Source organism: Aythya ferina (assembly GCF_964211825.1).
Source record: "Aythya ferina genome assembly, chromosome: 2".
Classification (NCBI taxonomy): Eukaryota; Metazoa; Chordata; class Aves; order Anseriformes; family Anatidae; genus Aythya; species Aythya ferina.
In genome coordinates, this window is record NC_140297.1 from 37103614 (window position 1) to 37130226 (window position 26613).

At 39.8% G+C, this 26613-nt stretch overlaps 2 protein-coding genes across 8 annotated transcripts in view; one reads left to right on the top strand and one right to left on the bottom strand.

The window, feature by feature from the left end:
* Positions 1-5823, top strand: part of WIPF3 (WAS/WASL interacting protein family member 3) — a 38382-nt gene extending 32559 nt beyond the window's left edge. For 4 of the 5 annotated variants that reach the window (XM_084507797.1, XM_084507798.1, XM_084507799.1 and 1 more), the window contains exon 7: positions 357-809. In XM_084507797.1, the coding sequence (XP_084363923.1) occupies positions 357-664 (308 nt within the window). In that variant the 3' untranslated portion in view covers positions 665-809. Of the gene's footprint in view, positions 1-356; positions 810-1375 lie in introns of those variants that run through there. The other variant, XM_084507801.1, reaches the window with a different exon arrangement.
* A 149-nt stretch (positions 5824-5972) lies between these two features.
* The window catches only part of SCRN1 (secernin 1), a 32876-nt gene continuing 12235 nt past the window's right edge, over positions 5973-26613 (bottom strand). For all 3 annotated transcript variants that reach the window (XM_084507803.1, XM_084507802.1, XM_084507804.1), the window contains exons 3-9: positions 19175-19356; positions 15666-15868; positions 12490-12684; positions 10743-10908; positions 8158-8338; positions 6557-6716; positions 5973-6278 (exon numbers count right to left, since the gene is read on the bottom strand). In XM_084507803.1, the coding sequence (XP_084363929.1) occupies positions 6558-6716; positions 8158-8338; positions 10743-10908; positions 12490-12684; positions 15666-15868; positions 19175-19356 (1086 nt within the window). In that variant the 3' untranslated portion in view covers positions 5973-6278; position 6557. The remainder of the gene's footprint in view (positions 6279-6556; positions 6717-8157; positions 8339-10742; positions 10909-12489; positions 12685-15665; positions 15869-19174; positions 19357-26613) is intronic.

The following is a 26613-nucleotide window of genomic DNA, read 5'->3' on the forward strand; positions in this document are numbered from 1 at the left end:
CAAAGTCTGCTATGAACTACTTCTGTGGTCTAATGAATTGGCCGTTCATTCTTGCTAAATTGCTTGAAAACCACCTAGGAATACATCTATTACCACAACATCATCAATGAAGAAAACTGGAACAGCAGCCAGAAGCTTGACTTCAGTTAGTACCAGGCAGTGTTTGTAATTAAGCCTGAAAACTTGGATGGCTTACAAGCTGGATAGCTCAAGGTTGTTTATCTGGAGTAAGCCACTCAGATATCAATTCCAAGGGAAAGTGAGTCAGCAGTTTTCATTGAAATTAGTTGTGGCAATTTTATTTTTTTAATCTCTCTCTAAGAGCGACTAATACTTGTTTCCCTGAAACTTCCCAGATGACTTTGAATCTAAATTTACTTTCCATTCTGTGGAGGACTTCCCCCCACCTGAGGAATTCAAGCCATTTCAGAAAATATATCCCAGCAAGATAGCTAGAGGTAAGTGTATAAATATGAGAATGTCAGATAGTTATCAAATAGCATTTAAAATGAGGAGAGAAAATAAAGAACAGAAACCAGCAATAAAACATGAAAAGCTGGGCTGCAAGCATAGGCATAGACTGAGATTTGTTACAGTGGTAATGGAAACCAAAGATGCAATGAAAAGCACTTTGTTACTACAAAGTCTTAGTAGCAAAAAATAAAATTTTGGCTTGACATACAGTTTGTGTTCTTTAGATTGTTGAATTTGTGGAGCCCTGAAGTTGAAATCAATGATCCCATAGACAGACTTAGCCTGCTACTGAGTTGTTTTATCTGTTTATGAACTTGTGAAATCACAAAAGAAAGGTGACTTCATCATGTCTTCCATCATTGTCTCAATTTAAATCCTTTGCAAGGTGTTTTAACACACCTGAATAACTAAGACTTTGTACCTGAACCTTAGCAGGAAAGTAGTGACTGACTGAACCTTGCTTTGTTTTTAGCTTAAGTTAGAATCTTGGTGTCAGGTCTCCGTAAGAGCAGGAGTTCACCTATCCAGCTTTGAAAACTGGTAGTTGAAGTTGCTGAAAGATCTAATGCCCCTGTTCTGCTTTTTAGAAAATACTGGGTTTCATGCGTTATTAGCTCGGCTATTTATCTCCAGGTTGTCATTATTTTTGTTTCCATGCTAATGTACTTTGCATGACACTTCATAGCAGCTTAAGTCAGTCCAAATTATCTGCTATATGATCTGACTTTTTTTACTGAAGAGTTACAGAGCATGAGCAATATATATATCATCAGCCAAGGGTAGGTGATAAACATAACGTCCCTGAGTTAGGTTATTTAAACTGCCGTAGAACTACATCACAAATTCATTCCTAACATATGTATCTATCTCCTCTGAATGAACCTGTCCTTCATATTTGCAGATCCCTCTAAAAATCCACCATTAAGAACACACGTGAGATGAGAAGAGTCGTTCTGATGCTTTCTGGATTGGTATTAAAAATGGAGAACATCAGGATAAGATATGAAAACAGAAGGGGTCCCATTACAGTGGCAGAGATTATATTTGAATCACAAGTGCTGCAATGTTAACACTTTTTATAAACTGGAAGAGAGATGTAAATGATACTTTCTGAAGTACTTCGTGGCCTACATACCACAAGAATGTTAGCACAGGCTTTTAAATATTGTATATATGTGGATATTTTTTAAGCAAAGAAGCATAAAATTTAAATTCTTTATATAGTTCAAACAATTCTTATCATGCTGACAGTTATTACCTCAAAGAATACTTTTTTGCATGATGTACTTGTAATTCATCTTCCCCTTCCATCTTTAAGTATTTTTGAAATGCTCCAGTTATTATTCAGATATTTTTCAATGAACTGTCTGAAAATAATGTGACTCTTTTAGTCCCTTCTTATGTTTCTTCACTTCTTGTATTCTGCCTATCCTCAGATTGAGCAGAATGGCACTTTCATGAACAGGCAGGTCCACAATCCTCTTCTCATCAGGCATGAAGAGGAAGGAGATGATAATGGGTTGTGGCTGCTCTTGAGCCTACCTCTACTGATTACAGATCCTTATAGGATAGCGAACATGTCTGAAGAAGCCCAGATGGGTAGGGTGCCTATGGACCTGACAAAGACAACTTCTCCAAACTGGACAAAGACAAAGTTGTTCTACTGTAAGCAAAAAAATGGTGGATGTGAATGCACATGCTGTCAAGTGTATACATATGGGCACGTGTCCTATGTTTTCAAGCTGGCAAAGTGGATATTATTAACCATTTGTGTGACAGATTCTCTGTACCCAGCAATTAGGAGGCCTTGAGATCGTTTAAAGTTGCATACATTGTAAATAGGCAAGAAGAGCTTTGATTTTTCACCCATAGCAGCAGTAAGGATGCATTGTCCAGAAAACACTATATAGAATAAGGAGTCCCTAAAGTGGTGGTTCCCTTGAGTTCAGTTGGTTGAAAAAAGTAAACCAGCCAGGGAAGAGACTTGAGATTCTACTTTTAATGTGAAGCTGTAGTGAGGTGTTTGGATCACTGATGTTCAGACCATCAGATGTCTGCTTCCAGGAAGAATTATACAAATGCAACATTTCAGTGCATTAGGAAGAATGTTGCCAGTAGCTTCTGGGATGGGAAAGCTCAGCAAAGGGCCAGTAAGATGATGAAGGGACTGCAGCACCTCTCCTTTGAGGAAAGGCTGAGAGAGCTGGGACTGCTCTGCCAGGATCTCATCATTGTACACAAATATCTGAAAGAAGGGTGCAGAGAGGACAGAGCCAGGTTCTCTTCAGTGGTACCCAGTGCTAGGACCAGAGGCAATGCACACAACCTGGAACACAGGAGGTTCTGACTGAACATAATGAAACACCTTTTTATTGTGCAGGTGACTGAGCACTGGCACAGGTTGCCCAGAGAGGTTGTGGAGTCTCCCTCCTTGGAGCTATTGGAATGGCTCCACGTGGCCTGGGCAACCTGTTGAAGGTGGCCTTGCTTGAGCAGGGCTGGGGGTGGACCAGATGACCTCCTGAGGTCTGTTCCATCTTCACCCATTCTGTAATTTCCCCATCTTACAGTTTAATTGGGTTCAGCAGCTTGAATAATTGCACTGCTATTCCGCCCTAACAGCCAGGCTATTTATAGTTACTGTAATATTTATTTATATAAGTACCATAATTCCTCTCATCTGCAGCTGTCAAAGTGTTTTTGTATAGATGGTAGGTGAAGATCCTTCCTCATGGCATTGCCTTTGTGCAACAGTATTAGGAAAAGAAAGGTAACTACATCCCTGCATAGCTCTGCTTAGTTCTTGCGACAGCTTGGTTATGTTGAGACTCCTACTCCCTGCCCCACATGCATTCTTATGGTGTGGTGATGGTGTAAGGGTAAGAAGCATTTGAAACTCTTGCCTAGAAGGCTCCAAAGAAGCACCATTAGTCTTTTACTAGCCTATTATGATACCTTGTTGTTCTTCATGTGAAAAGAAAAACAAAATAGTGATGCTTTGACCAGTACTTACTGCCACCAGTATTATAGTTACTTGATAAGTATGCATGAGTTCAGTAATAAACAGGGGTCAGCATATATATTGCTTCTCAAAAAAGTGGGAAAGTTTAATACTGCTTTAAAGAATATTTTGTTATATTGTTATTAAAGGTTGATGTATGGCTAGTTCTCATCTGTTCTGCAACTTGTGTATACCTCTGTAATAAGTACCTTCTAAGGATTTTTAAACTATTTAATGGTCAGACCACATGCCAGAAGATATCTAACAAAACAAAATTTATTTCTGTTTTTATTTTGATTAGGGTGTTTTAGAAAGAAACATCTTTTAGAGATTAAACTACAAAGCCTGTGCATATTTGTAAGTGTTGGTGTAATGTTATTTCATGCATATTAAATCCTTGTTGTTCAAGATCCATTGAAGCTTCAGAAGTTCCCAGTACTTGGATGTACAGAGAATGACATGAGCTAGTCCCACAGCTGCGCTCAACACCACTGGAACTTTCAGGCCATGAGGATGCTCTCATTTTCTCAGACTTGTAGGACTAGTGACTGCCCCTAAGCATGTTGCTGTAGCACAGTTGGTTGTTTTCTGGTTTTGTTTTTGTGTTTTGTTTTTGTTTTGTTTTGTTTTTAAATTTACTACCTAGTAGCTTGCTTCTGCTTCAGCTCTTAAAAACACTGTCTGGATCACTGTGCTCAAAACAATTTTTTCTGTTGTAAAAACTCTCCCCAATAAGGACAAACTCCCACAAGATAATTGCAGATCTGATTCTTCAAGTGGGCAAATATTACAGTTCTAGCAGGAACACAGTCTTTTTCTATTTTGCCTCCCTCCCACCTCTAAACTTCCAGAGAACTGAGCTGCAAAAAGAGCTGTGTGAAATGGTGTATCTTAATCTCTGCCCTCTAGCTGAGAGAAGTATTTTATTCATTGTCCCTTTGTTCACAAACATTCAGCTACTCCTTTTATGACACAAAGCATTCAGCAAGCACCAGTGACAGAAGCAGCTTTGAAGTTCAGCTTGGCAGGTGTGTTAAGGGTACTTTGATTAGGAATATCTTCATTCAAAGCACCCACAAGTGGATTTCATGGGAAATCCATTTACTTGAGTTGTCAGCATGTTGTTCTTTCATGTTCTTCATCCACTGTAATACTCACTGAAATTAATTGTGCTCCTTGCAGTCTCTGCTCTATCCAGGAAGAGACAAGTTTTAGGTTTACTTGCCTATTTTCTCCTTCCCTTGTCTCAAGTTTTATAATACCTAGGCCCAGGAGCTGAAATGAGGGAGAAAGACCTGGCCAGGTAGAGCCAGTCCTATAATAGAGCCTGGGAGGATTACAGCATGAATGGAAAGATAATTACAGGGGCCATAAGAGAAAATGCCTTCACATTTGTTTTATGTAAGTGAAAAGGCCCACTGTTTTCTTCTCTATCAGCTGTCATATAAGGCAATACTAAGGTAATGAGTAGAACAATTTTAAAAAATAATTCACAGAAGCTACTGTGTCAATATTACAATGTCCTTAATTGCAGTTTCAACCTGAGATGTTTCTGCATCCTGAGGGGCTTTTGTGTTTGTTTTTTTTTAATACAAATGTCTGGTTCATCATTGTCCCCTTCCCTGAACAGTGAAGAACTTTAACCCTATATGCTAACCTCTATTTTTCTATATTATTAAAAATATGGACTTTTCTGTCACTGCTGTTAAATCAACGGTCTTAATATGACACAGGAAACAGTGGTTACTGGTTTAATTCTTGAAGTATTTGCCCCATCTCACTTCTAGAAGAAGAAAATACACAAAAAGTAGGTCTGTCTGTAAGACTGCTAAGCCTCAAGCATGCTGCAGAACTGCATGTTACAGAAGGAAACATAAACATGCCCATTTCTAAGATTAACCAGGCCCATCAGTAAGCCAGGGGTACTTAATGGATTCATCAGCTGTGTATGCTCATCACTGAGATCACCTGTAGCTGTACCTCAGTACAAAGGCAGAAAGAGGGAGAACAGAGAGGTTTTGATTAGAATATTTTGAGGGGAAGAAAATAAACATATAGTTTGTATATAAATACAGCATCTTATTAACAGTGTAATTAGAGCCAATAGGTTATGTGTAAATGTCTTAGGCGTTCAGCCTGGCTCTGTATTGCAGTACTTGGCACCAGGGCAGTAGCCAGGTACATTACAAACACACAAAGTTTCTGAAGCTGGGAGCAGGCAAAGGCAAAAATTATCCTGGGGAACCCAATTCTGGTCATTTGTACAGGCCCAATGTCAGATGCTGAGCCACTGTTACCAGATACACCAGTACAGCAAGGTCAAGAAGCAGGACTTACCTTCCTGCCTCCCCTCAAAACTGGGATTTCAACTCTACCATTCTTTGTATGAATTAGCAAGAAGAGAAAAATGCAAGTCGGCTTTGCTGCAAGCCTAGACCTGAGCAGCAGAGGGAAAAAAACAAGATTGCTTTCAATGACAATATGGTAGTTATCCTGATGAAGTTAATCTTTGCTTTAATTGGTTGCCCAACATACATATTTAAACATTCTGTACTAAATTAGCCAGCATGCACACAGTAATTGGACCAGTCAGTGATTTTCTCCTTTCACTATATACATACACAAACAGGAACGCCACAAGATTGGACAAAGGAAAGCAATTTGTTAACCAGATATAGCTAGCAAGTAACATTTTTTCCTCTAGAAATGTTTTTCCTGCAAATTCACAAGTGTGAAGACTTTCTTTCAAGGCTTGAAGAACTTTGCAGTCTTCCTGTGAAAAGGCTAACAGTAGCCACTGTAGCTGAAACGAGATAAAATTGGTTTAAAATCCACTCCAAGCAACAGTGAAATTGAAAAAAAAAATATATATAAATGTCTGCAATGTAATATAGGGGAAAGGGTCTTGAGGCAATTCAGTCAGATGCACTGAAGTGGGGAGGTGGCTTTGGACGTAATTCTGAACACCCTTAACTTTGTCTAAAAGAGGAAGAGGATGATCAGAATTCGATACAACATTACGTGTTCACTGACACCTGGCACCAGAAACTCAGCATCTAAAGAATTAAGATGTTTGCTTACTTCATTTGAAGAACTTTAGTTCTGTGTCAACACAGTCATAGAAAAGATCCACTACTTCAGCAGGATCCAGAATCTCTGTACGAGTAAGGATATCTTCCATTGCTTCTAAGCCTTGTTTTTCGAGGTCTAACATAATCCTCATCAGTTTCTGGCCCTTATCCTAAATGTATGAAATAATCAAACTGAATTAACCAGTAAACCAGCTCATTAAAGTATTTACTGATCTCTTCCGTTGCAAAGAGCTTTTCAAGTATTTTAAAAATAAATGTCTTTTTAAATAAAAACAATTTCTGTTAATACCTTTTTGAATGGTCAAAGGCTAAAAGGAACAGTGCTGGATACTTCATGCATTACAAACAACAAGAAGCAGTTGCTAAGTTTAAAGCATAGAAGGAAGATGAGGTGAAAGATGGACAGAGGGAAAGGTTATACACATGAGAAAGAAGTAAAGCAAATTCTTAAGCCTGCAAACCAGTGAACAAATCTATGTGAGAAGAAGCTTATATGACTAGAAGCCCTGATGATTGTACAGATCATGGTGTGCACATGTGTATCCCTCAGATCATCACCTACAAGATGATTATTAGATCTGAAATGATGCATAATACAACAGCAGTAAGAATCCAGAGAGCAGGGAAGGCTTCATCTATCATCCTAGCTTACTTCTCTTCATGTTGATGGGCAGGAAATACACTCCTGAAGAAGGTGTCATTTTGTGTTATCCAGATGTTACTTCAAGCCCCCCCCCCAACTTTGTTTTCTTAATTTTATAGAGACATGCTGTTTGTTTTGCCTGCAGCTTTCAAAATTGAATTCCAGAAACAAAAGCTGTTTAGAATGAGTGATGGTTCAGAGCCTTCCAGGATTTATACTGCCATTTGTGCAGAAAGACCAGGGCACCTCAGGTAAGCTTTAGGCTCTCACATATTCAGTTATCATAGCATGAAACTTCACTGAAAGCACATTTCCTTTTTAACACAATTTTTGGTGCCACGCTTTAATATGGAAGAGTTCACTGGATACTAATATACTCCTCTCTAGATCTTCCCTAAATCAGCATCTCACATAGCAGACTTAACTGAAAGCTATGGAAGACAGCTGTAATAGCGAGTCAGCATTACCACAGAGGCCACAGAGCTTAAACTGAACCATTACAAGAGATTTAAACTACATCTAGCCAAAACTACATAAAAACAAAAGATCATACTCTCAGAGTATGTTTCCTGTTTCCTTAATCCTTAATGAACAGGTTTGAATGAACGCTGTTATGATTTAGCAAGACCCTGACCTATGTAAATATGCAAAGTTGACCCTGCTGCAGAAAAACAAGTCCTCTGTGAAGGAACATACAGCATGACTATGTGGGTCTTCCACAACTTGCCTGAAATACTCTGTTTTACTTCCTCCTCCCCATATATCCAGACACCATTATACAATGCAAAGATAGCTGGTATTTTAAATTCACATCAGAACTGTTTTAAGAAATGGGAGTGGAGTGTAAAACCTTTGTGATGCCCTATCTCAAACGAAGCCATTATCAGCAGATAGGTTTAAGGAACTCTCTACAAGATTATAAAATTCCCAGGTTCCACAGTTCTTACCTGATCGCTCTCAAGGAGAGACCGGGCCCATTCGTGTGCCTTGTACAATTCATGCCTGCGATCAGGTTTCTCCTGGAATCGAGGTATCTTTTTAGCAGGATCATCATCACCAAAAGAAGGGGACTGGACTTTTGGTACTAATTTTACGTCATCAACAAAAATAAAGGGTTTAAATATGGACCTGAAAGAAATGAGAATTACTGCTGGTAGTAATCAGACACATTTTATATACATGATTCAAATGTTCTCCAGCCTATTTTAAAACAGATATTAGAAAGCATAGGTAATCCCTCTACACCATCCACAAACTCATTTAGGGAGTTGGTACTGCCCAGAAGCAAAATCAATCTCCATGCGTTAAAAAGAAATGTAGGTTTGCCAATTATTGTAAAACTTCATTATCCCATTTTAGCTATAGATTTCTTTGGTCTCCTTCACACCAGTTCTGCTACATTAGCACTGTATTTTCCTCTCCAATTTTTTGTTGAACATACCTCAGCATTTGACCTCACTTCAGCTTTTTCTCCTCTGTTCACCTAGCCATCTCTCATTCTCCCCCAGACATAATTTCCATTAAAATCACACATACACATTTGTGTGGAGCAGGGACGATCACACAGCTCGCTCAGTATGAGAGGATTTGGCATACAACCAGCAACACTTAAGAATTTTATGTTAGGTGGGAAAAAAAAAGACACAGCTACTAATATTGTGACACATCACTAGCAACTCCAGTATTAAATTTGGATCTGAACTCCAGAGAGAGGGGAGAAATAAATAAAACCAACTACCCAGGATCTTAATTCCTGAGAATCTGAGAGGAGGAGGTATTCTCAAATGCACAGAGAAACTGCCTTCCCTTTTAGATGCACATCAAACCTGTACCCTGCATTCCACAGAGAAGCTGCCAGAAGTGCAAGACTTCTGCAAAAATATGCTAATAACTGCTGCCTGCATACAGTCAGCGGGTTCATTACTGCTACCCGATCCATCACTGTCATGAAGCCTTGTCGACTACGAATTAGTATGACTCTCTACCTGCAGTTAAAATAGTGTTTTATTTTTTTTTTTAATACAAGTATAAAATAAAAACAAGAAAGGTCTCTAAAGTTACTTTTACAGACAGACTTTCATTCTTTTAAAAGGAAAGAAATCCCACCAAAACAATTTGAAACTTTGCTCCATTTTATCCCAAATGATTTGTATCAAGTAAAAGAAAAGTTCTGGAAAGCAAACTTAAACTTCTTTCTTAATCCTAAGTGTCTGAGTTGCATAATGCAAGGTGGTGAGAAGTCCTTTGGGTTTGGATGACTTCTGTAGCACTCGCTAGCACCTGATGCTAACTACCAATCCTACAGGAACGACTGTCAGCTGTTCAAGGGCACCATTTTCTCCTCCCCATAACTGCTTTACCTCAATGCAAGTGGCAGATCTCCTGAATAACTGCAAGTGGTTTAGTTTAATTTCTGTGAATCCCAGGTGGATTCTGTTTAAAACACAAGATAATTCATTAGTTCTCTGATGATCTGGCCCATGAGTTCCCTCATGTTCTCAGATGCTTTCAACTAGAGAAGACATCATTAAAGAAATGGAAATTGTCCCTCCAATAAAAGATATTTGGGGTAACTGAGGGTTGCAGTAGTTCTGCTCTGTTAACTTTTTTTGATGCCATACAAGGCTACCCAAGGCACACACCCCTCTTTGCTAACTAGGCACTTTATTTGTTGCAATTTTATACCCACCTATTCAAGAGAGATGACTGAAATGGTCCAAGAACTTACTGTCTCAGCAAGAATCCAGCTGCCAAGCAATCACTTTGGAGCAGTACTTTCTGGGTCCTCCCTAAATTGTGCTTATTCTAGAAGCTCTGAATTCAGGCAAGATTCCAGATCTGGCCATTCAACCCAGTGGTGTCCATTCAGACTTGCAGCCAGGTGCAATTCAGTGACCCAGGCCTGTCAGACTGCACACCACCACCTACTGATGGTAGTACTCATCTTTCCCATCCTTCCTGCCTAGCCTGAAGCTGCATTAACGAGCCTCTCTGTTAGACAGGCACAGTGGTGTCCCAGTCATAGCCACATCTTCTCTTGACCTGGTGCCCCTCTAACACTTTCCTTCCTCTCTCAACCTAAGATGACTTGTAGAGGAGGCAGCAAAGAGCCCTTTCGGCAGAAAGAAATTGCTTCAGTCATTGAGAGCTCTTTTAATACAAAACAGACCACACACGTCTTGTCTATTCTGTAAATGAAGGGATTAATTCTACGTTGAATTTCATAGGAAAGGAAGTGCAGTAAAGTGGACCTTCCTATTAGCTACTAAAAAGTGACAATAATTATTTCTCAAGGTGCCTTTGTGTCACCGTAATTCAGGATTTTTCTAGGGTTCAGCACAACCCTATGGTTTCCCTCAGCTTTCTATTTTGAGAATCTTGTTGGTATGGCTCAGAAGGCCTCTGGGAAACAGGACAGGATGGCATATAGATGCTTCTTTATTCAATTCCAATTCTGATAACAGGACTTGTTTAATATCTTTCAGCCCACCATCTACTCTGCACCCAGGGGACCCCCAGTGCTGTAGCTTACCTTGAAGGGTCCGGCGTGCCAGTGAAGTAATGAACACAGGGAAAACTAGGGTCCTGAGGCAGAACAGACACTATGCTAGCTGTAGTAAGGAAAGATTCAGAGTCCACACAGACACCACTATCCTTGTCACGCAGCACATCAATCATAGTTTGTGCAGAAACGTCACCTATACGAAGGGGAAGAAAATTCCTGAGTGTTTGGTGGCTTGAACCCCAGGGAAGGATTTTAGCCTGAATGGGCTTTGACATAATATGACCAGCGACATTTAGCATGAGCAAATTCCAGTTAACGGTTTCTATTTTAACAACGTAAACGAGAACGAAGTTGCCTACTAGTCCTACTAGTAAAAGAGAACAGTAGGGAGCTTTAATTAGGTGTTACAATTACTAGATAGGGAGAAATCTCATTAAAAAGGTATCTTTCAGGAAGAAGGCCGTTATGTCTGTAATATTGCTTCAGCAATCACTGCGAACAGACTACTTACAGAAAATACCCCTTTTCCTGCAAGTCCAGGCACAACGGTAGCACCCTGATCTTCTACTTCTCCTCTATTTCCATCAGCTCTCAGTCAAAACTCTGAACCATCATCTCACACTCCTTGCATCTTACAGCAGCAGATCTAGACACTGAGATCTTTACCCAAACCATAATCTGCAAAAATCCCCTATTCTCATGGTATTTCCTGCACGTGTCTTATCACAACGGTCTCCCCATGGCACCTCCACATTACCTTGTGCTATTCCCTGGTAGGTAGGGCTTCTTTCCACAGCAGCTTCCTAAACCTCACCCTTCCATGCATGAGTGCCTCAGTCCACCCGGAGACATGGAATGACCCAGCAGGTCTGCAATTTGCAGCCATAGCCATCTGTCCGTCAAGATCCTCAGGCCTTCCAGTGCTAAAATCCAGGTTTATTAAGGCCTTTCACTTATGGCCCTTCTCACTCGTTTTTATCTGCCTCTTACATACCAACTATGCTCTAAGTAATTCTATAATGTTAGCAAGAACATTGCAATAAGCATTTCATCTCTACACTATTCTTGATGTTTGCCAATACATGAAAACGCTAATAAATAAAACAAATTCACATTTCTAGTACATGGCTTTTTATAAAGATAATTTGTACCATTTCTCATGAAGAAAAGCACTCCTGCAGGCTTGTCATATTCCAGCTATTTTAGCCAGCTACAGTCATTAATTTTGGTGTGGAAATAAACCCTTCCTATGACTGAAGGCAGTTGGCACATTGTCTGTTCTGGTAACTTTGTTCTGCTCAACAATGAAAAAAGGACTTCAGTTTGCAACTGAATAGCATTTCTCTTCTTAAACTATCACCTGAATTCCTTCCTCAAAAGCCTAACCAAACCTTCCAAAACATAACATCCACTGAGATCAAGCTTTTGTACAGTAGGCCATTTTTTTAATCCTACATTTACAGTATTAGGCAGGGCCATTATACTTGCACCAAAGAACAAATATCGTGGCACATCATGCGCACTAGAATAACAGCAAAGTTATTTTTTAACTAGCATCATGATTTGAAACAAACTTGTGAGTGACATTAACATTTTCATCCTAAATTGTGGTAAGTTTAGGAACAGTTTTAAGTTCTGGCCTTCCTTTCCACATGGTTTTCAAGTAGAAGCAGGTATTCTCCCCAGCCACTTGTAGTTCTGGACAGAATGGTGGAAAGGAGGTAATAGTGACTACAAATCCTGCTGCACATGCAGAAAAATGGTTCACACTTACCACCTTGCTTTTCCAGGCTCTCCCTGCCAGAACAGCAGGCTAAATGGTCATCAGCAAGAGAGAACACTTCAGAAAAATTGAAGTCTGTGTCGTCATTCCACCAGCCTTGACTTCTCACATAATTCCTCAGTTCAGGATGTTCAGCATCAATTTTTGTAGTTAATGAAAGCTGATTGCAAATGCATTTCACTCCCTCTATTATAAGAGCCACAAATTAGAAGAAAGTGTTAATACAGTTCTTATGGGACAAGCTAGAAGGACAAAGTAATTGCAATTAGGAAACAAATTAAACCATCAGTTAGGATGTACATTTAACACAACCACCTAACTACACATACACAGTCACCATTCACGTTGCAGAGCTTGGTTCTCTGTACCCTATGTAGGTAGTTACACTACCATGTGATCAGTAGTGTTATTTAGTAAGATTACAGGTTCACAATTCCTCTGTACCTCGCACATTCTGAAGTAAGAGGTCTCCCAATTCCAGAAGATAGACAAAACACTGAGAAGATGCCAGCCTTATATATTCACCAGTGGTGTATTCCACTGCCGCAACAAGATTTGAAGTTTAATTTGATTTCAAAACATATTTCTGCCTGGTTGCATTTAGATTAATGAATCCTCCTTGCCCCCAAAACCAATAATTTAATTTGGAAAATGTTTTAAAAAGCTTACTGATCACTTTAAGCCTCCCAATTGAAAAACAATTTTATTGTAAGCAGCAAAAGATAGACTTAAGCTAAAGAAGTTCATTTTTAACCTTAAATTTTAAAATGGCATGAAGTAAAAGGAAAGTGCAAGCAACCTTCAAAGGATATTAAAGCATTTGTTGCTTTTTATTTTTTTTAATTAGCTTTTCTCAAAAACACTGCAGTGTTTATATCCATACATCTACAGCATGACTAACAAACAGTGGCTGCTGCAGCTATTCCTCAGAGAGCATAAAGTAAATGCATTGGAAGCCAGGGAAAGGGCTGATAAAGTAAATCTGTAAACTAAAATAAAACCAGATTATGGAATTTGGCACAAGGTTTTTCTTAAACAGAAGCCAAAGAAGTATTTCTGAAAATTATTAATACTGCCTTCCACGAAAGCTTGCCCTGCTAACGTCCCATGCATGCTACTTAACTAATGAGGAAGAACTTACAGTAGGAAGTTCTGTGCATCAGTCTGAAGGAAAATTGCTGTCCCTCTGTTCTGATTTACATTACAGGCTCACTGACAGTTTATTCTGATTCACATTTTCAAACAGCATACCTTACAGAGGATTTTCTTGACTCGAGAGATAGGAATATTTATGTTCATATCAAGCTAGCCAAACTGCTCATTAGAAGCCCTTTAATTATTACATTTAAAAACTTGTGTGAAATAGTATTGCATGGTTTTGATCCCCACTGAAAAAAAAAGACAAGTTTATCATGCGAATTACTCTCTGTTCAGCCTTTAATAGGACTGATTTTAAAAGTGTTTATCCTTAAATTACTGTCAAAAAGTTGCTTGATAGGCATTCACTAGAAGCTTTACAGAACTACTGCAGTAATATTAGGAAAAGAAAAATTCTCATGAGAATCAGGAAAAAAAAAAACTGCTTTACACTGCTGGGAAACAACATAGTTTCCCTGTTTTAACTTTTATGCATTCATGTGAAAGCTTAAGAGGCATGCTTATGGTTGAAACACAGAACCTCCTGAACAACGTATGAAATGCAAAGTTCTTACACAGACAGCACCATCCTCTTTCCTCCTGGCAGCCTCAGCAGGCTGCAGGAGATGGAAATCAGTCAGTTGAATCTGTTGCTTACAGGGGCCTCCAGAAGAGAAAAGTGCTGGTAGAAATGAGAACAGAGCTACAATATCATTTCAAAAAGCTGCAAGCTGCAGATGATGTCAACAGTTTATTTGCTGAGAAGAAGCACATGAAGGTTATATATTGCTGATGCAGTTAAAAAGACTAAGTAAAAAACACTTCAGATAGTGGCCAGGTAGGTCAACAGAAGAGGAAAGCCTGCCATCCCATAACCCTAGAAACTCCAGGAGCTGACTGTTTTCAAAAATCTGGATTTCATCAGGACAGCATTATCAATCTCCCCTGCTTTAGGTTTGGAATGCATTTGTGCTAGAAGACTTCCTCCATTTTATAGGTGTCCTTAAAATGTAAGCTTTGCTTGGCAAAACCATCATCCCTGCAAAGGTAAGCCAATTTGTACTTGATTGTACGAACTGACAACAGGCCATCACACAACATTACACAGCCCGGTGTTACCTCTTGCTTTGGTACACTCAAAAAATTAAGCCTCCTTCCCTCCCTCCCATATCTGTTACCTCCTACTTTCAATGAAGGAGTAATAAAAAGAGAATTAAATGAATCTCAAAGCAGAGATGGTAAAAATCCTCTTACTATTTGAATCTTTTAACTCATTCAAACGTGTGCAAGGTTTAAGCTCTACTCTTATGAAAATAAAATTTCCTTCAAAACTGAAAACAACAACCCATGTTACCATAAATATATGCCTTAGATAAACATAGTATATTAAGGCAGAGCACGTGTTCTCACAAAGTTTTAAAGCAAGTCCAGCCACCAAGCCAGGAATATTTGGAGCTCTGGCTTTATGCATACAGAAAAAGAAACTACATAATACAGAGCAGAAAACTATCATTTTGCAGTATTAGATAAAAAAAGTGGATATGAGCGGATAGTGCAGTGAAGCAACTGAGAGCAGACCATTCAATTTAAGACCTACATCTAAGTCCTTTTCTCAAAGCTATCAGTGCTTATCCTAGCCTCTTCATATTTTAGATTTGTAACTAATAATTTATGCATTAACTCCACTGAAAAGATTCTTGACATATTCCAAACAGTAAACTAATTAATCTGGGAAAATATAACACTTACTAAAGATACAAGGTTAAACATAATATTATTATATAACTTACGCTGTGTACAGGTAACATACTCTTCAACTTCACAGAACCTGGCTACATTAACCAATGCAAATAAGCACTTAAAAGCTAGAAGTAGTACAAACATAAAAGAAGATTGAAACTGATGGTTTAATCGAACACTTGCGTAAATAAGTTACTTGAAGACATTACTATGAGACCAATTTTTCCAATAAAATTCTTTATAATTACAGCTACTAATTATAAAAGAGGCTTGCTGTGTGATGAACTGACCTGTGATTTTTTCTGCTGCCCAGTACTTTCCAGAAGTCTCCAGTATCCAGGCTTCGTTTCTGTCCACAATCAAAAATGCACTTTGGAAAGCATGGCACGAACTCCCATCTTCATAGTAATTCCCTCCTTGTCCATGCTCTTCCAACAGAGCAACTATTACATCCAATGCTTCTCTAGCAGTTGCACCTCTTTCTAGGCCAAGTCTACATGAAAAGGGTAAAACAGATTCAAACAGACATGTAACACTGAGGTCTTTAAGTTATTCATTTTAGAACCAGATCAGTGCTGCTTTTATTTTCTACTGTAGTTTCTTTATTCTCAGTATCATGATTGGTTTGGTTTGTTTGTTTTCAAATTTAATTTAAAATCCTTCAAGGAGACACCATAAAGAAGTTTTAGGATGTTTCACACCCAGATTGGATAGCTTGAATTATTCATTAAGGAAATGTAAGTGATTTAGAACAATCTAGTGTCTCGGTGCCTTCAATAACCTACCCCAGCATATTTTAAGGCTGTCAAAAAATTATCATAGGCTTTTCAATTTTACATGTCTATTTACAGTGTGTCTCTTCGGAATTTGTACTGGGAACCGATTTTCTTTCAATATTTCCATCTGTTGTGACTAGCTTCACCTTTTCCACTTAGATAAACTGGGATAGGGACAAGCTTGTGTGTAGTAGGACCAACTTCTACCCCTCAAGTCACTCACACAAACTTCATCCATTTCTTCAGAATCACCGTTATGTTCTGACATGCTGTGCTGTGACGCTATCAAGCTAGAGATCCACAGAGATCTGTCTTAATCCTCACATACAGCAGTATACTAGGTAACACTGTTGTTAGTCATTAAGTCAGTAGCCAGTTACTAAACAAGCTAAGAACTTTGTAGAATACATATTTCCATTTGGAAAAAAAAAAAAAATGCTTCATCTATGAGGTTTTAGGATAAAATTTCAACTTCCAATTTAAACAACCATTCGTACTTCAGAACTATACGAGCACACTACGAGATGCCTCTGGCCTATTTAACCTCATCTGCTCTCACAACACTCTTTGCCTTTGTTGGATGGATTCGGCCTTTGCCAATGTTGGATGGATTTTAAATCCTAATTGGAAAGTGACAATTCCATACAAGTTCAAAGAGAAAGGATGTCTTTCCTACAGAAAAGAATAATTGCTTTAAGAGAATGCAGAAGCTAAGTCTTAGGGGAGCCTTAGCATTCAAGAAAAATTTGATTCTACTACTTGAATGACATTCCTGGGTTGACAACTCTTATGCCTGCTCTGAAGAACATGTTTCAAAATGTAAGGTTCTTAGTTTCTTTTGCAAGCATTTAAAGCCATGCATGCACACACTGTGTTAGTCTTCATCCTTCGGTTAAGATCTGACATAGATGCCAAAGTCCAACACATACACAGGTGTGAAAAAAGCTGAGCCAGCAGACATGTGCATTCCTTACTTAGTAAACTCCCCAGTTAATTTTCATTCCAATAAGTCCTGTGTGACAGAGCTCACCATTTCTGCAGATGGGTAAAAAGAGACAGAGCTGGTGCCAGCTGCTTCATTGCAGCCTACATGATTGATTTTGTACTTGATGGCTCTCTTTATTCTATGAGGTCATCCAAAACAAATAAGCTAAATGCCACTGGCCAAGTCTTTGCAGCAAGAGGAAGAACCATTCTGGCTGCAGCACGAGACAGATGGTAGTCCGCAACATCTCTAGTTCTCCTTGCCTCAAGCACTCTCTGCTTCTAAGCTATGAACAATTTCTTCTGCAAATAAGAAGGAAGAGAGGGAGGGGAGTATCTACAGGTGAGAATCACTGGTTGTTTATGTTGCTTCTCCTTATTTTAATGTATCCTAATTTATTAGCGTGGGTAAACCTAGAGCTGCTGAATCACATATACACTCTAGCATTAAACAGTACTCTGAGACTGCAGTAAGTGTAACCAAAATAAGCAGAACTCTGCACCTAAAACAATGGTTTGTTAAAATTGCAAGAGAATGGTAGAAGAAGAGAAATTAAGGTGGAGCTTAGAAAATCACCTAACATATCCCTTCTCTCGTCAAAAGCTTTCCTACATTTTCTTAAAAAGCTCCCCAGTCTGTTCAGTCTCCCTTGATGCAATTAAACTCACTAGTCCTCTTACATACAGCTTCTCTGTAGATTCCTTGAGTAACATAGAATTTAGAAAAAAATAACAAAGAAAAACATAACCCCAATTCCCTCATGATCTTCCTATTGATCAGATTCTCTAGATCTCTGATCATATTTCCCATTTTCATTGCATTCTCTCCGACTGGCTCACATTCCTCTTGATTTATGGTAGCTGGAACCCGATACTGTATTTCTGCAGAGACATCATTAGAGTTAGAACATTTACATTTACAGTTTCAGGCAGCTATACACCTAGCAGCAATTTCAGCTAAGTCATGATTCCAAGCTTACGTATGAGAATACCTTCTGAGGTTTTAATGGCCTCTTAAAAGTCAAACCATCTATTTCCTAGCCTTTATCCATAAAATTTGTTACCCCGTTACAGGGGTAAAGTAGAAAGGTTTGACAGGGTTTTTCATGACTAACAGTCAGTATCGGACATATGTCATCTCCTTGATATTTAAGTGGCTTTTTTCCCCTTCAGGAACTGAGGTTAAGCTGGTCTAAACCACAGCTCTTTTCAACACTTTTAGGTATAGCCACAACATTTAATCTTTTCCAGTTTTCAGAACCTTTCCCATCTTTCACTAAACCAAGAAAAATGACAATACTTTTGAAAGTGGTTCAGCCTGCTCGTTAGATGTCCTATGGCAAATTTCAGCAGGACCACTGAGTCTGAAATTGATTGACATTTTTCCCTCTTCCTTTGTGATAAGCTTGTGCTATTTTCTCTTGTTCTTCCATTTTCAGCTTTCTTCCCCCATCTAACCCTTCTTTAAATTCTCTTTACTGCAGCATCAGCATGCAGGCTGAAACTTACAACGCAGCACAAGTGTTTCAGGCAGACAGCCTTCAGTGAACAGACTTCCATGGAGTTTTGTTTGCCAGCATTTAAATAAGGGCAATGGTTTGCATTGGAATGCATGGGCTGAAGCGACGCATAGTAGTTTGTTTATGACTACAGTTGGCTACAAGCCCAGGATAAGCTTTTTAGGTCAGAGTAGGCTGTTTTAAAGCGAGGGAGAATGAAGGGTGCATCAGCAGTCTGATGCTACAAATCAGTTAGCAGTTTCTAACTAACAATGTAATTGTTTCCCTTATCCTGTCAAAATAGCCACTGCTGGGCAGCAGAGTAGGTAGATGAGGTATGTTTAGTGAACTCACGTTAGAATGAAGTAGCACATACTTGGTAGCCAACTTCAGACCCCAAGTGCTTTGAAGTGTTAACTCAGCTGATGTCTTTTGTTTTAAAATCTCCTAACGCCAACACCACAAAGCCATTACCCGTTATCATCATCACCTAAACCTCTGGCACTTCAAATGACAGTCACAGTTCGGCAAGCCACCCACCTGACAAGATCCATTCCGAGCAAGGCTTCCGATTCAGAAGCTGGTTCTCTGGTCACAACGGCTTCATTAGCTACACAGACCCCATGCTCATTAGCTCCCATTTCTGCCCCCCAAAGCCAGGAGGGCCTGCTCAGCACCACAGCATGGGTCTTCGGCACCTGTTCAATCTCAATATACGTGCACTGCATTGGGGAAGAGAGTAGGAAGAGAAAAAGCAAAACATTTGCAAGCACTTCATTTAATATTATGACTAAAGTAACACAAGATTTAATACAGAGACAGGATACACATCCTTAAAAAGAATCCCCTGCTTATACTCAAGAGGTAGACTTTTTTAAAACAGCATTTGTCATGTTTGAACCTTTACTTCTTGATACTGCAAAAGACTGGGAGAATACTATTTTGATAGCTAGCTGTGGGTTTCAGACAGTCATGCAGAATCCAAGTCCTAGAATGTGTGGAAAGCTGCACTAGATGGACTGTGCTGTTACCATAGAGAAGCAGACCATGTTTTGTGCACAACAGCATTAAACCATCATCTCACCTAAATACGATCTCCTGTAGTTTATTAGGTATATGATGTAAAGACAGCAACTGGACAAAGTACACTAGAAGGCTTCCCCCTCTCCCTTGCTGCTTTCCCTGCAGCTGCTCTGGTCTAAGAGTGCTGGTAGAAAAAGATCAAGCCTTGAAAGTGTTCAGTGGATAAACAGTCACAGGAAGAAAAACGCAGGCATTGTTTTTGCTTAAAACTGATGTCTCTGCTATTTTAAATGGTCTACTGTAATCAGATGTCTATGGATATATTCTGATAAGTCAAAGATACAGAGGAAGGCTGCACAGAAGTCATTGAAACTGCAAGGAAGAAAGAAATCATTCATTATCTTTCACATATAACAACTTTTCTCTTGCTCTAGGACATAAAAACAAGCACTGTTTTCCCAGGCAGCATGGAAGAGAGCTTGATCCATCATTAGATCAAGCCAAAGAAATGGGCTTTAAATTTTTACTCCTGAGGTCACACCAAGTTCTTCAAGGACCACAGATTTTTCATTCGAGGAAACTGAAGCCGTCTGTCATATTTATGAGACAGCTCCTAGTGTCTAGCATTCCTGGCGTAACATCATCCTCGCAGGAAGTAATTTGTACCATTTTGCAGGAATATTTGACCAGACTTAGCAAAGTGAGAAGGATGAGCAGAATGAACTTGTGAACTGGAAGTTGCTTGCCATGAAAATACATACTGTGTCTACATCAAAACCTAAAGTCAAAGGAATTTGCCCAAAATTACTAACAGTGAGAAGCTATTTTTCTCTAACCTGGCTTTCCCCTCTAAGGATTACGCAGCACAATCATCTCCGGCCTCCCATCTTGAACAATGACTTGAATAGCAGTAGTCTAGCATGCAACTAAAATGTATAACAGACCATTTTTGATCAAAGACGATACTTTTTTTTTACAGTCCTTTAACTTTATGACCATGCAAGGACACCAGCAATCAGCTTGCTGCCTTCATTAGGAATTGGGTGCTAACAAATCAAGCTGCTGGCATTCCCCATAACCGGGAAAATTATAGGTGAAATAATAGGATGATTTCTTATGAAGGATATATATCTCAAAAGAAAGGGAAACTTTTCCATTCTTAAGAATTAAAAATAGATTAGGGACACGCTCCCTTTTTCCCATATACTTAATTTTTATTTTTGGCTTAGGCAATAAGACCCTAACAGGGACTTTTCTGCTGTATTTTTGGAGAAAATCCCCTATGTTTGATCAAGCTAGGATGCAAATTGTTTATATAGTAATGCACTATGTTTTTGTAGATGCAGAATCATAATCTATAGAAGTGTAACAACATCTGGCACTGGCCAGGTACTAAGATCCATGTAATAAAAACATTGTGGTCAGTTCACCCTTTGTTTTCCAGCCAAGCTGTGTCAGAGAGCAGTCATTTCTTATCAAAACTCCCCCTTCTCCATTTGAGCTGTCAGCAAGTAAATCTAATTTTTGACATTCTTTGCTTTTTTTTTTTTTTTTTCCAAAGCTAGAGGTCACTGCTGTTTGGAAATGCACTTCACACACGCACAAGTGAGCAGAGAGCAACAGTATTTTTTGGATGTGCAAAGGAAGACACAGAGCTGCAGCAGCAGGAAAAGGGGCTGAGCCAAGCACCTTTCCAGATTACACACGAAGACATGACAGGACCAGATATCAGGAGACAGGTCTGCAGGCAGGGAGACCTCCACCCCCACACAGCTCAAGTTCTGGATTCCTGCATCTCATATGTGGGCAGCACGTTGGAGCCATCCTGCAGAGCCATACAGGACATGAACCTTAGCTCTAGAGAAGAAAGAAAAAACCTGGAGGCGATGTGAAGGAGACTTCAATACTCCATAAACCACCCTTGCGTAGCATTCTCTGGCTGAACAGTCCTATTATACAACTTCGCATACTGTGGCTTTGATTTTTCTAGAAGGAAAAATGATGAAAACAAACGATGAAAGATTTTCTTTGCAAATCATCCTATTCCAGCTATACCTGCTCATCAAACACTTATTACCTGGGGCTTCATCCCGAAGCCCAGCATTTCCAAAGAAGCTATTTGCCATAAAGATTTTATTATCAACAGCAGCAGTCAATGAACAGGAAAGAGGAAGTTCTTTGCTCCTGCTGGAAGAAAGAAGTGCTTTTGCTTTGCAACTATGTAATCAGGACAGAAAATATCCAGAGGCCTCTCCAGGCGCCTCTTTCATTTAGAAACATCTCAGTCTGTAATGAAGGCAACTGGCTGAGTGCAGCTGAGTGCGAATGCAACAGCAAACCAACAGGATGCTGCTGTCACCTCCTATATTGACTCTTCACATCTCCCGCCCCACAGCCAGCAAACACAGGCCATGTTATTTTCAGCTTCTGTACAACAACACATGTACAAATGTTTACGGCCTTACATAAATTGTCTTAGAAGACCTAAAAGTCATAGAGTTATACCAATCTGACAGTAGATGACAGCCTTGTAAAACTAACATTCATGTGACACGTGTTCAACTGTCCTTTGCCATAGCTATGGACAGGAATGAAACGTCCCTGATGATATTTTACCTTCCATTTAGAGTTATTTATTCCAGTAAGCAGAGAAGTAGGCAGTCAATAGGACAGATGTATAAATGCAGGAGCTTGGTTCATATTTGTTAATATCAGTATGAATTTTATGGATTTTTTAAAAATATATAGGTTCCAAATATGACAATAGATTGTTTATTTTACACTTAAGAACTCACCCATCATAACTCCATTTCCCTCCTAAAGTAATATCAGAAAACTATTTTCTGGATGAAGGAATACCTTCACGCTAGAAATAAGGTGCAGGAAACAGAGGAGCCAGGCTATCCACCTGGATCCGAGACACATCAATCACAAAGGTAGGTCAACTGAAACCGGTTGCTGGATTTGCAGTGCGACAACCATTCGGTTTCACAGAAATCAGAGTGTTTGCTTTTAACAGCTCAGACATGGAAAAAAAATAGCAGGGAAAAGAACATTATTCACAAAACAAAACAAAACAGTGGCCACTAAATCTTCAGAACTGGGAGCTTAGGTGAAGAGATTTCAAAAAACAAGCCCAAACCACAGCCTCCCTAGCCTCTCTCCTGCACCCCACCGATCTGGCACATCTCTCCGCACAGTGGTGTAGCAGCCTGTTAAAACACGAGCTGTGCCAAACTAGGCAATGACAAATCAAACAGACATAAGGCACTGCTGTGATTCTGCCTGCTGCCAATCCGCTCTTTAAAATTCCCGAAGCAACCAACCTCAGGATTTCCTGATGCTAACAATTTTCTTAGAGCATGCTAAAAATTGGGGGAGTACCACTGCTACTTTTGGTGGCCACGGCTGCTGGTTAGTGGTGTCAGGCTCCACTGATCTGCTCGAGCTCCAGCCTTGAAAGCAGCAGAACTGCCACTGTGCTCTGTGACAGGAGATTCCCACTGGGAAATAAGGAAGTAAGGAACAGGCTTCATGTGCAAGAGATGCAGCCAACGCCTTTAAGAAGAGCTGAGCAGGCTGGATACTAATGACATTTCCTTTATTTCACAGTATCAGGAGAAGAATCGTATCAAGGCAGTTCTAAACATAGCACAAGGCACAAATGTGCCTCCCACCCTAGCTAGGGCATCCAGAGATGTTGGAGGTATTCCAAACGCAAACATGACAGTCATAGGCACAAGAGATTTCTCCTTTCATTAATGAAAAGAAACTATTGTGCAGCTTTTACTGCACTCGGGCTGCAGGAGCCTGATTCCTAGCCCTGTCAGCCAGGTCATTACAAAGCATCAGGGAAATCACATAGGCTTCAGCCCTGGGTAACAAAGGCAATAGTGAGTGAACGCTTTAGAAGATTGATCTTTGAAGAAAGGCCCTAAGATTCTAGGTTAAGAATTACAGAAAGGCTCCCCCACACCACCCCCGCATCAGATCCAGGCTCTAACTTGGAGTTAACTCTTTGCTTAACTGCTTCAAGCACTGCTGTACCATGGCACATATTTGAAAGGAAGCACGATCTCTGTGCTGTTGCAGAAACTAGAGAAGTTGCAGTTACACCTCTCCTGCTTTTCAACCTCTCCTAGAGGGGTATAGCAAAAACAGCAAAAGAGGAGGACTGGAAAGCTAGAACATGGTTGGTCCAGAAAGCCCCTCAGAGCAGCTCCTGTGGATGTACCTAGCAGTGTGTTTTACACGTAATTCTTTTGCTGCTTATTTACAAGAACAAACTCAATAGAGCTAAAGGGGTGGCAGTAACAACCCTCTGAAAAGATAAGTATGCAAGGAATAGCACAAAAGACAAAAAATGTGGCTAGCTAACACTGTTACCACCACCTGCACTTACACACTGAGCAGCACCGTAAGCATATAAGGGAAGACACACGGAGAACTTTACACCACCCCTTAGACACCCCCATAGTTTGCTGCCATTCTCTGTCCCTTCCCACCCACACAGAGAGGAGGGGACAGCGTACACTGGGATAAATCTAGCGTGGGCACAACTGATGTAGTCAGCTCTAGCAGCTGCACTGTCAGAACAGAACTGTGACCATAAGTCTCTCAGGTGGCACGATGAATCCTCAGCTATCCATCCTCAAAAACACTCTCTGCTAGTAGTTGCAACCTCGTGTTGTAGCCAGGTTAAAAAAAAAAAAAGCAGCAGCATTTGCTAGGTGTACACATACAGAACAAAAATTTCTGCCACAGAAGAGTACCTCTTACCTCCCTCTAATAAAAGGGAAAAACTGTTCTTAAGATACTAATACGCTTGACATAGACTTCAGTATTTGCATAGTGTTCCTTGCTTTTTCTATTCATTACAACCAATAACTGTAAAAGTTGCATCATCTGCATGCCTCTCACCTCTAGCAGTGTCTTAAAAAAATAAAAATAAAACACTAAAACTTGAAGACTATGGATGAGAGATTTTATTCTAGAAAAGATTTAGGGAAGCTAGAACAAGTTGAACTGTTCTCCTTCCAAAGAGTAGAAGTACGCACACTCTGACCTACTCTGCAGAGCCCATCAAGGAGCCTCAGGCACTGAGCCACGCTATGGAAATGAGCACAACAAAAAGAAATATAAAAGTTGTTAAACATACAAAATACCACTGAGTGCAGCAAGGCACCCAAGGCTCAGAGCACTCTGGAGACATCAGCTGTCAGAGCTGATTTGGCAGTCAAGAATTCATCTCTTGTTTTTGTAAGTTACAAATCCAGCAGTCTCCTGGGTTCTGAGTAAAAATAAAACTGAAATCAGGACAAAGATTATTAATTTTATTTTTTAAAACTGGTAAAAAACAGATTTTAATGAAGCCACAAAAAGCCCATCACAGAGATATCCTAGGAATTCTCTGATATCCTACTATTGATTCCTTTGGCTGACCACTTTGAAACTCGTACATTTTTTTGCCACCTGTAAACGCTTTGAGTCAAGACAGGACAGATGGTTTTTACTGCCTCTCAAACATGGTTCCAGCACTCTCCCCTCTCTTCCTCTCTGTTCCAGTTATTTAAAAAAAAAAAAAAAAAAAAAAAAAAAAAAAAAAAAAAAAAAAAAAAGCATAGCTAAAGCTAACCAGTTTTGCTTTGGTAGCAAGAGGGAGCAAAGCAACAGCACTCCTACAATAAATAAATAAATAAATAAATAAAAGGAGGCTTTGAGAAGGCAGAAGCATCCAAGAGATTATGGCTTCTACCTCTGAACTGCTGCCGGCTTGTGCGTCGTGCTACAAAGCAAAGTCAAGCACATTAGTTTAAAGGCCAGCTGCATGCAATGAAGCAGAACAGAGAAAAAGCTCACATTAGCCAAGCAACAGACCCTGCAGAAGGCAGCAACCACTTTGTCTCTTTTATTAGTTGATGTCTGCCTGCACAGTGCCTCCCCTCTGGAAAGGTTAGCTTAAACAAGGTGGGCTGAGCTAAGCTGTCTGCCTGTCATGATGGGCTGCTTACACAGACAGACACTGGGGCTCAGCTGAGAAACAAGAAAAAGCAGCTTCCTGAACCATCTCCAAACTGTAAGCCTTTAGACTACAACTTTTTGCATCTACATAGAGTAAATGAAAAGTTTTATCATTTATCACAAACAATGCCATGTTTGTTTAAGGTTTCCAGCTGGCCAGCACTTACTCATGGAGGTGTGAGCCAGGATGCCCAGGTTCAAGTTCCCAGCTGCAGTGACATGATTCTTAAGTGCTGCACTGTCCTTCTGGTTTGGAGGCTTCCCAAAGAGCAAGTTCGCAGCAGATTCAGCCGCTGCTTGGCTTCTATTGCCAGATTCTGAACACCTTACTCCCAGGTATAATGCAGACAAACCAAACAGCTAGCGTAAGAGGGAATCAAAGTATAGCAGAACTAAACTGCAGCACTGGCATGATGCCTGGTGATTATGTTACAAATACCAGAGTAAAATACATCCAGGTAATGCGAAGCCAACTTTAATGCAGCCAGCATCTACTTTCCAAGTTTTGTATCTATCTTGCAACATCAAATGGAGACCTCTCAGTTAACTTCAGGTGAATTTTTATGTCTGCAGTACTCAGCGTAATGCACAGCAAAAGCATACTGCTCCTCTGAAAATTCAGAGAAAGGGGAACAAGGACTGTATCCTTAAAAATAGTAAGTAAATAAAAACTACTAAAAAAAAAGAAAATAAAACAAAAAATCCTTTAAGGAATAACTGTGCCATGAAGTTTTAGAGAACACAAAATTCCTCATACCCCACAGAGGGCTGGCTTTAAGCCCAGAAGAGTGCTCAATACCAATACTCAATACCATTAGAAAACTGCATTTTCCACAATGCGATAGACTTGGCTGTAGACCGTTCTTTTCCCTTTCCCCACTCCATTCCTCCATAAAAAGCTGCACACTATCAAGGCAGAAAAGTTTTTACAGCTC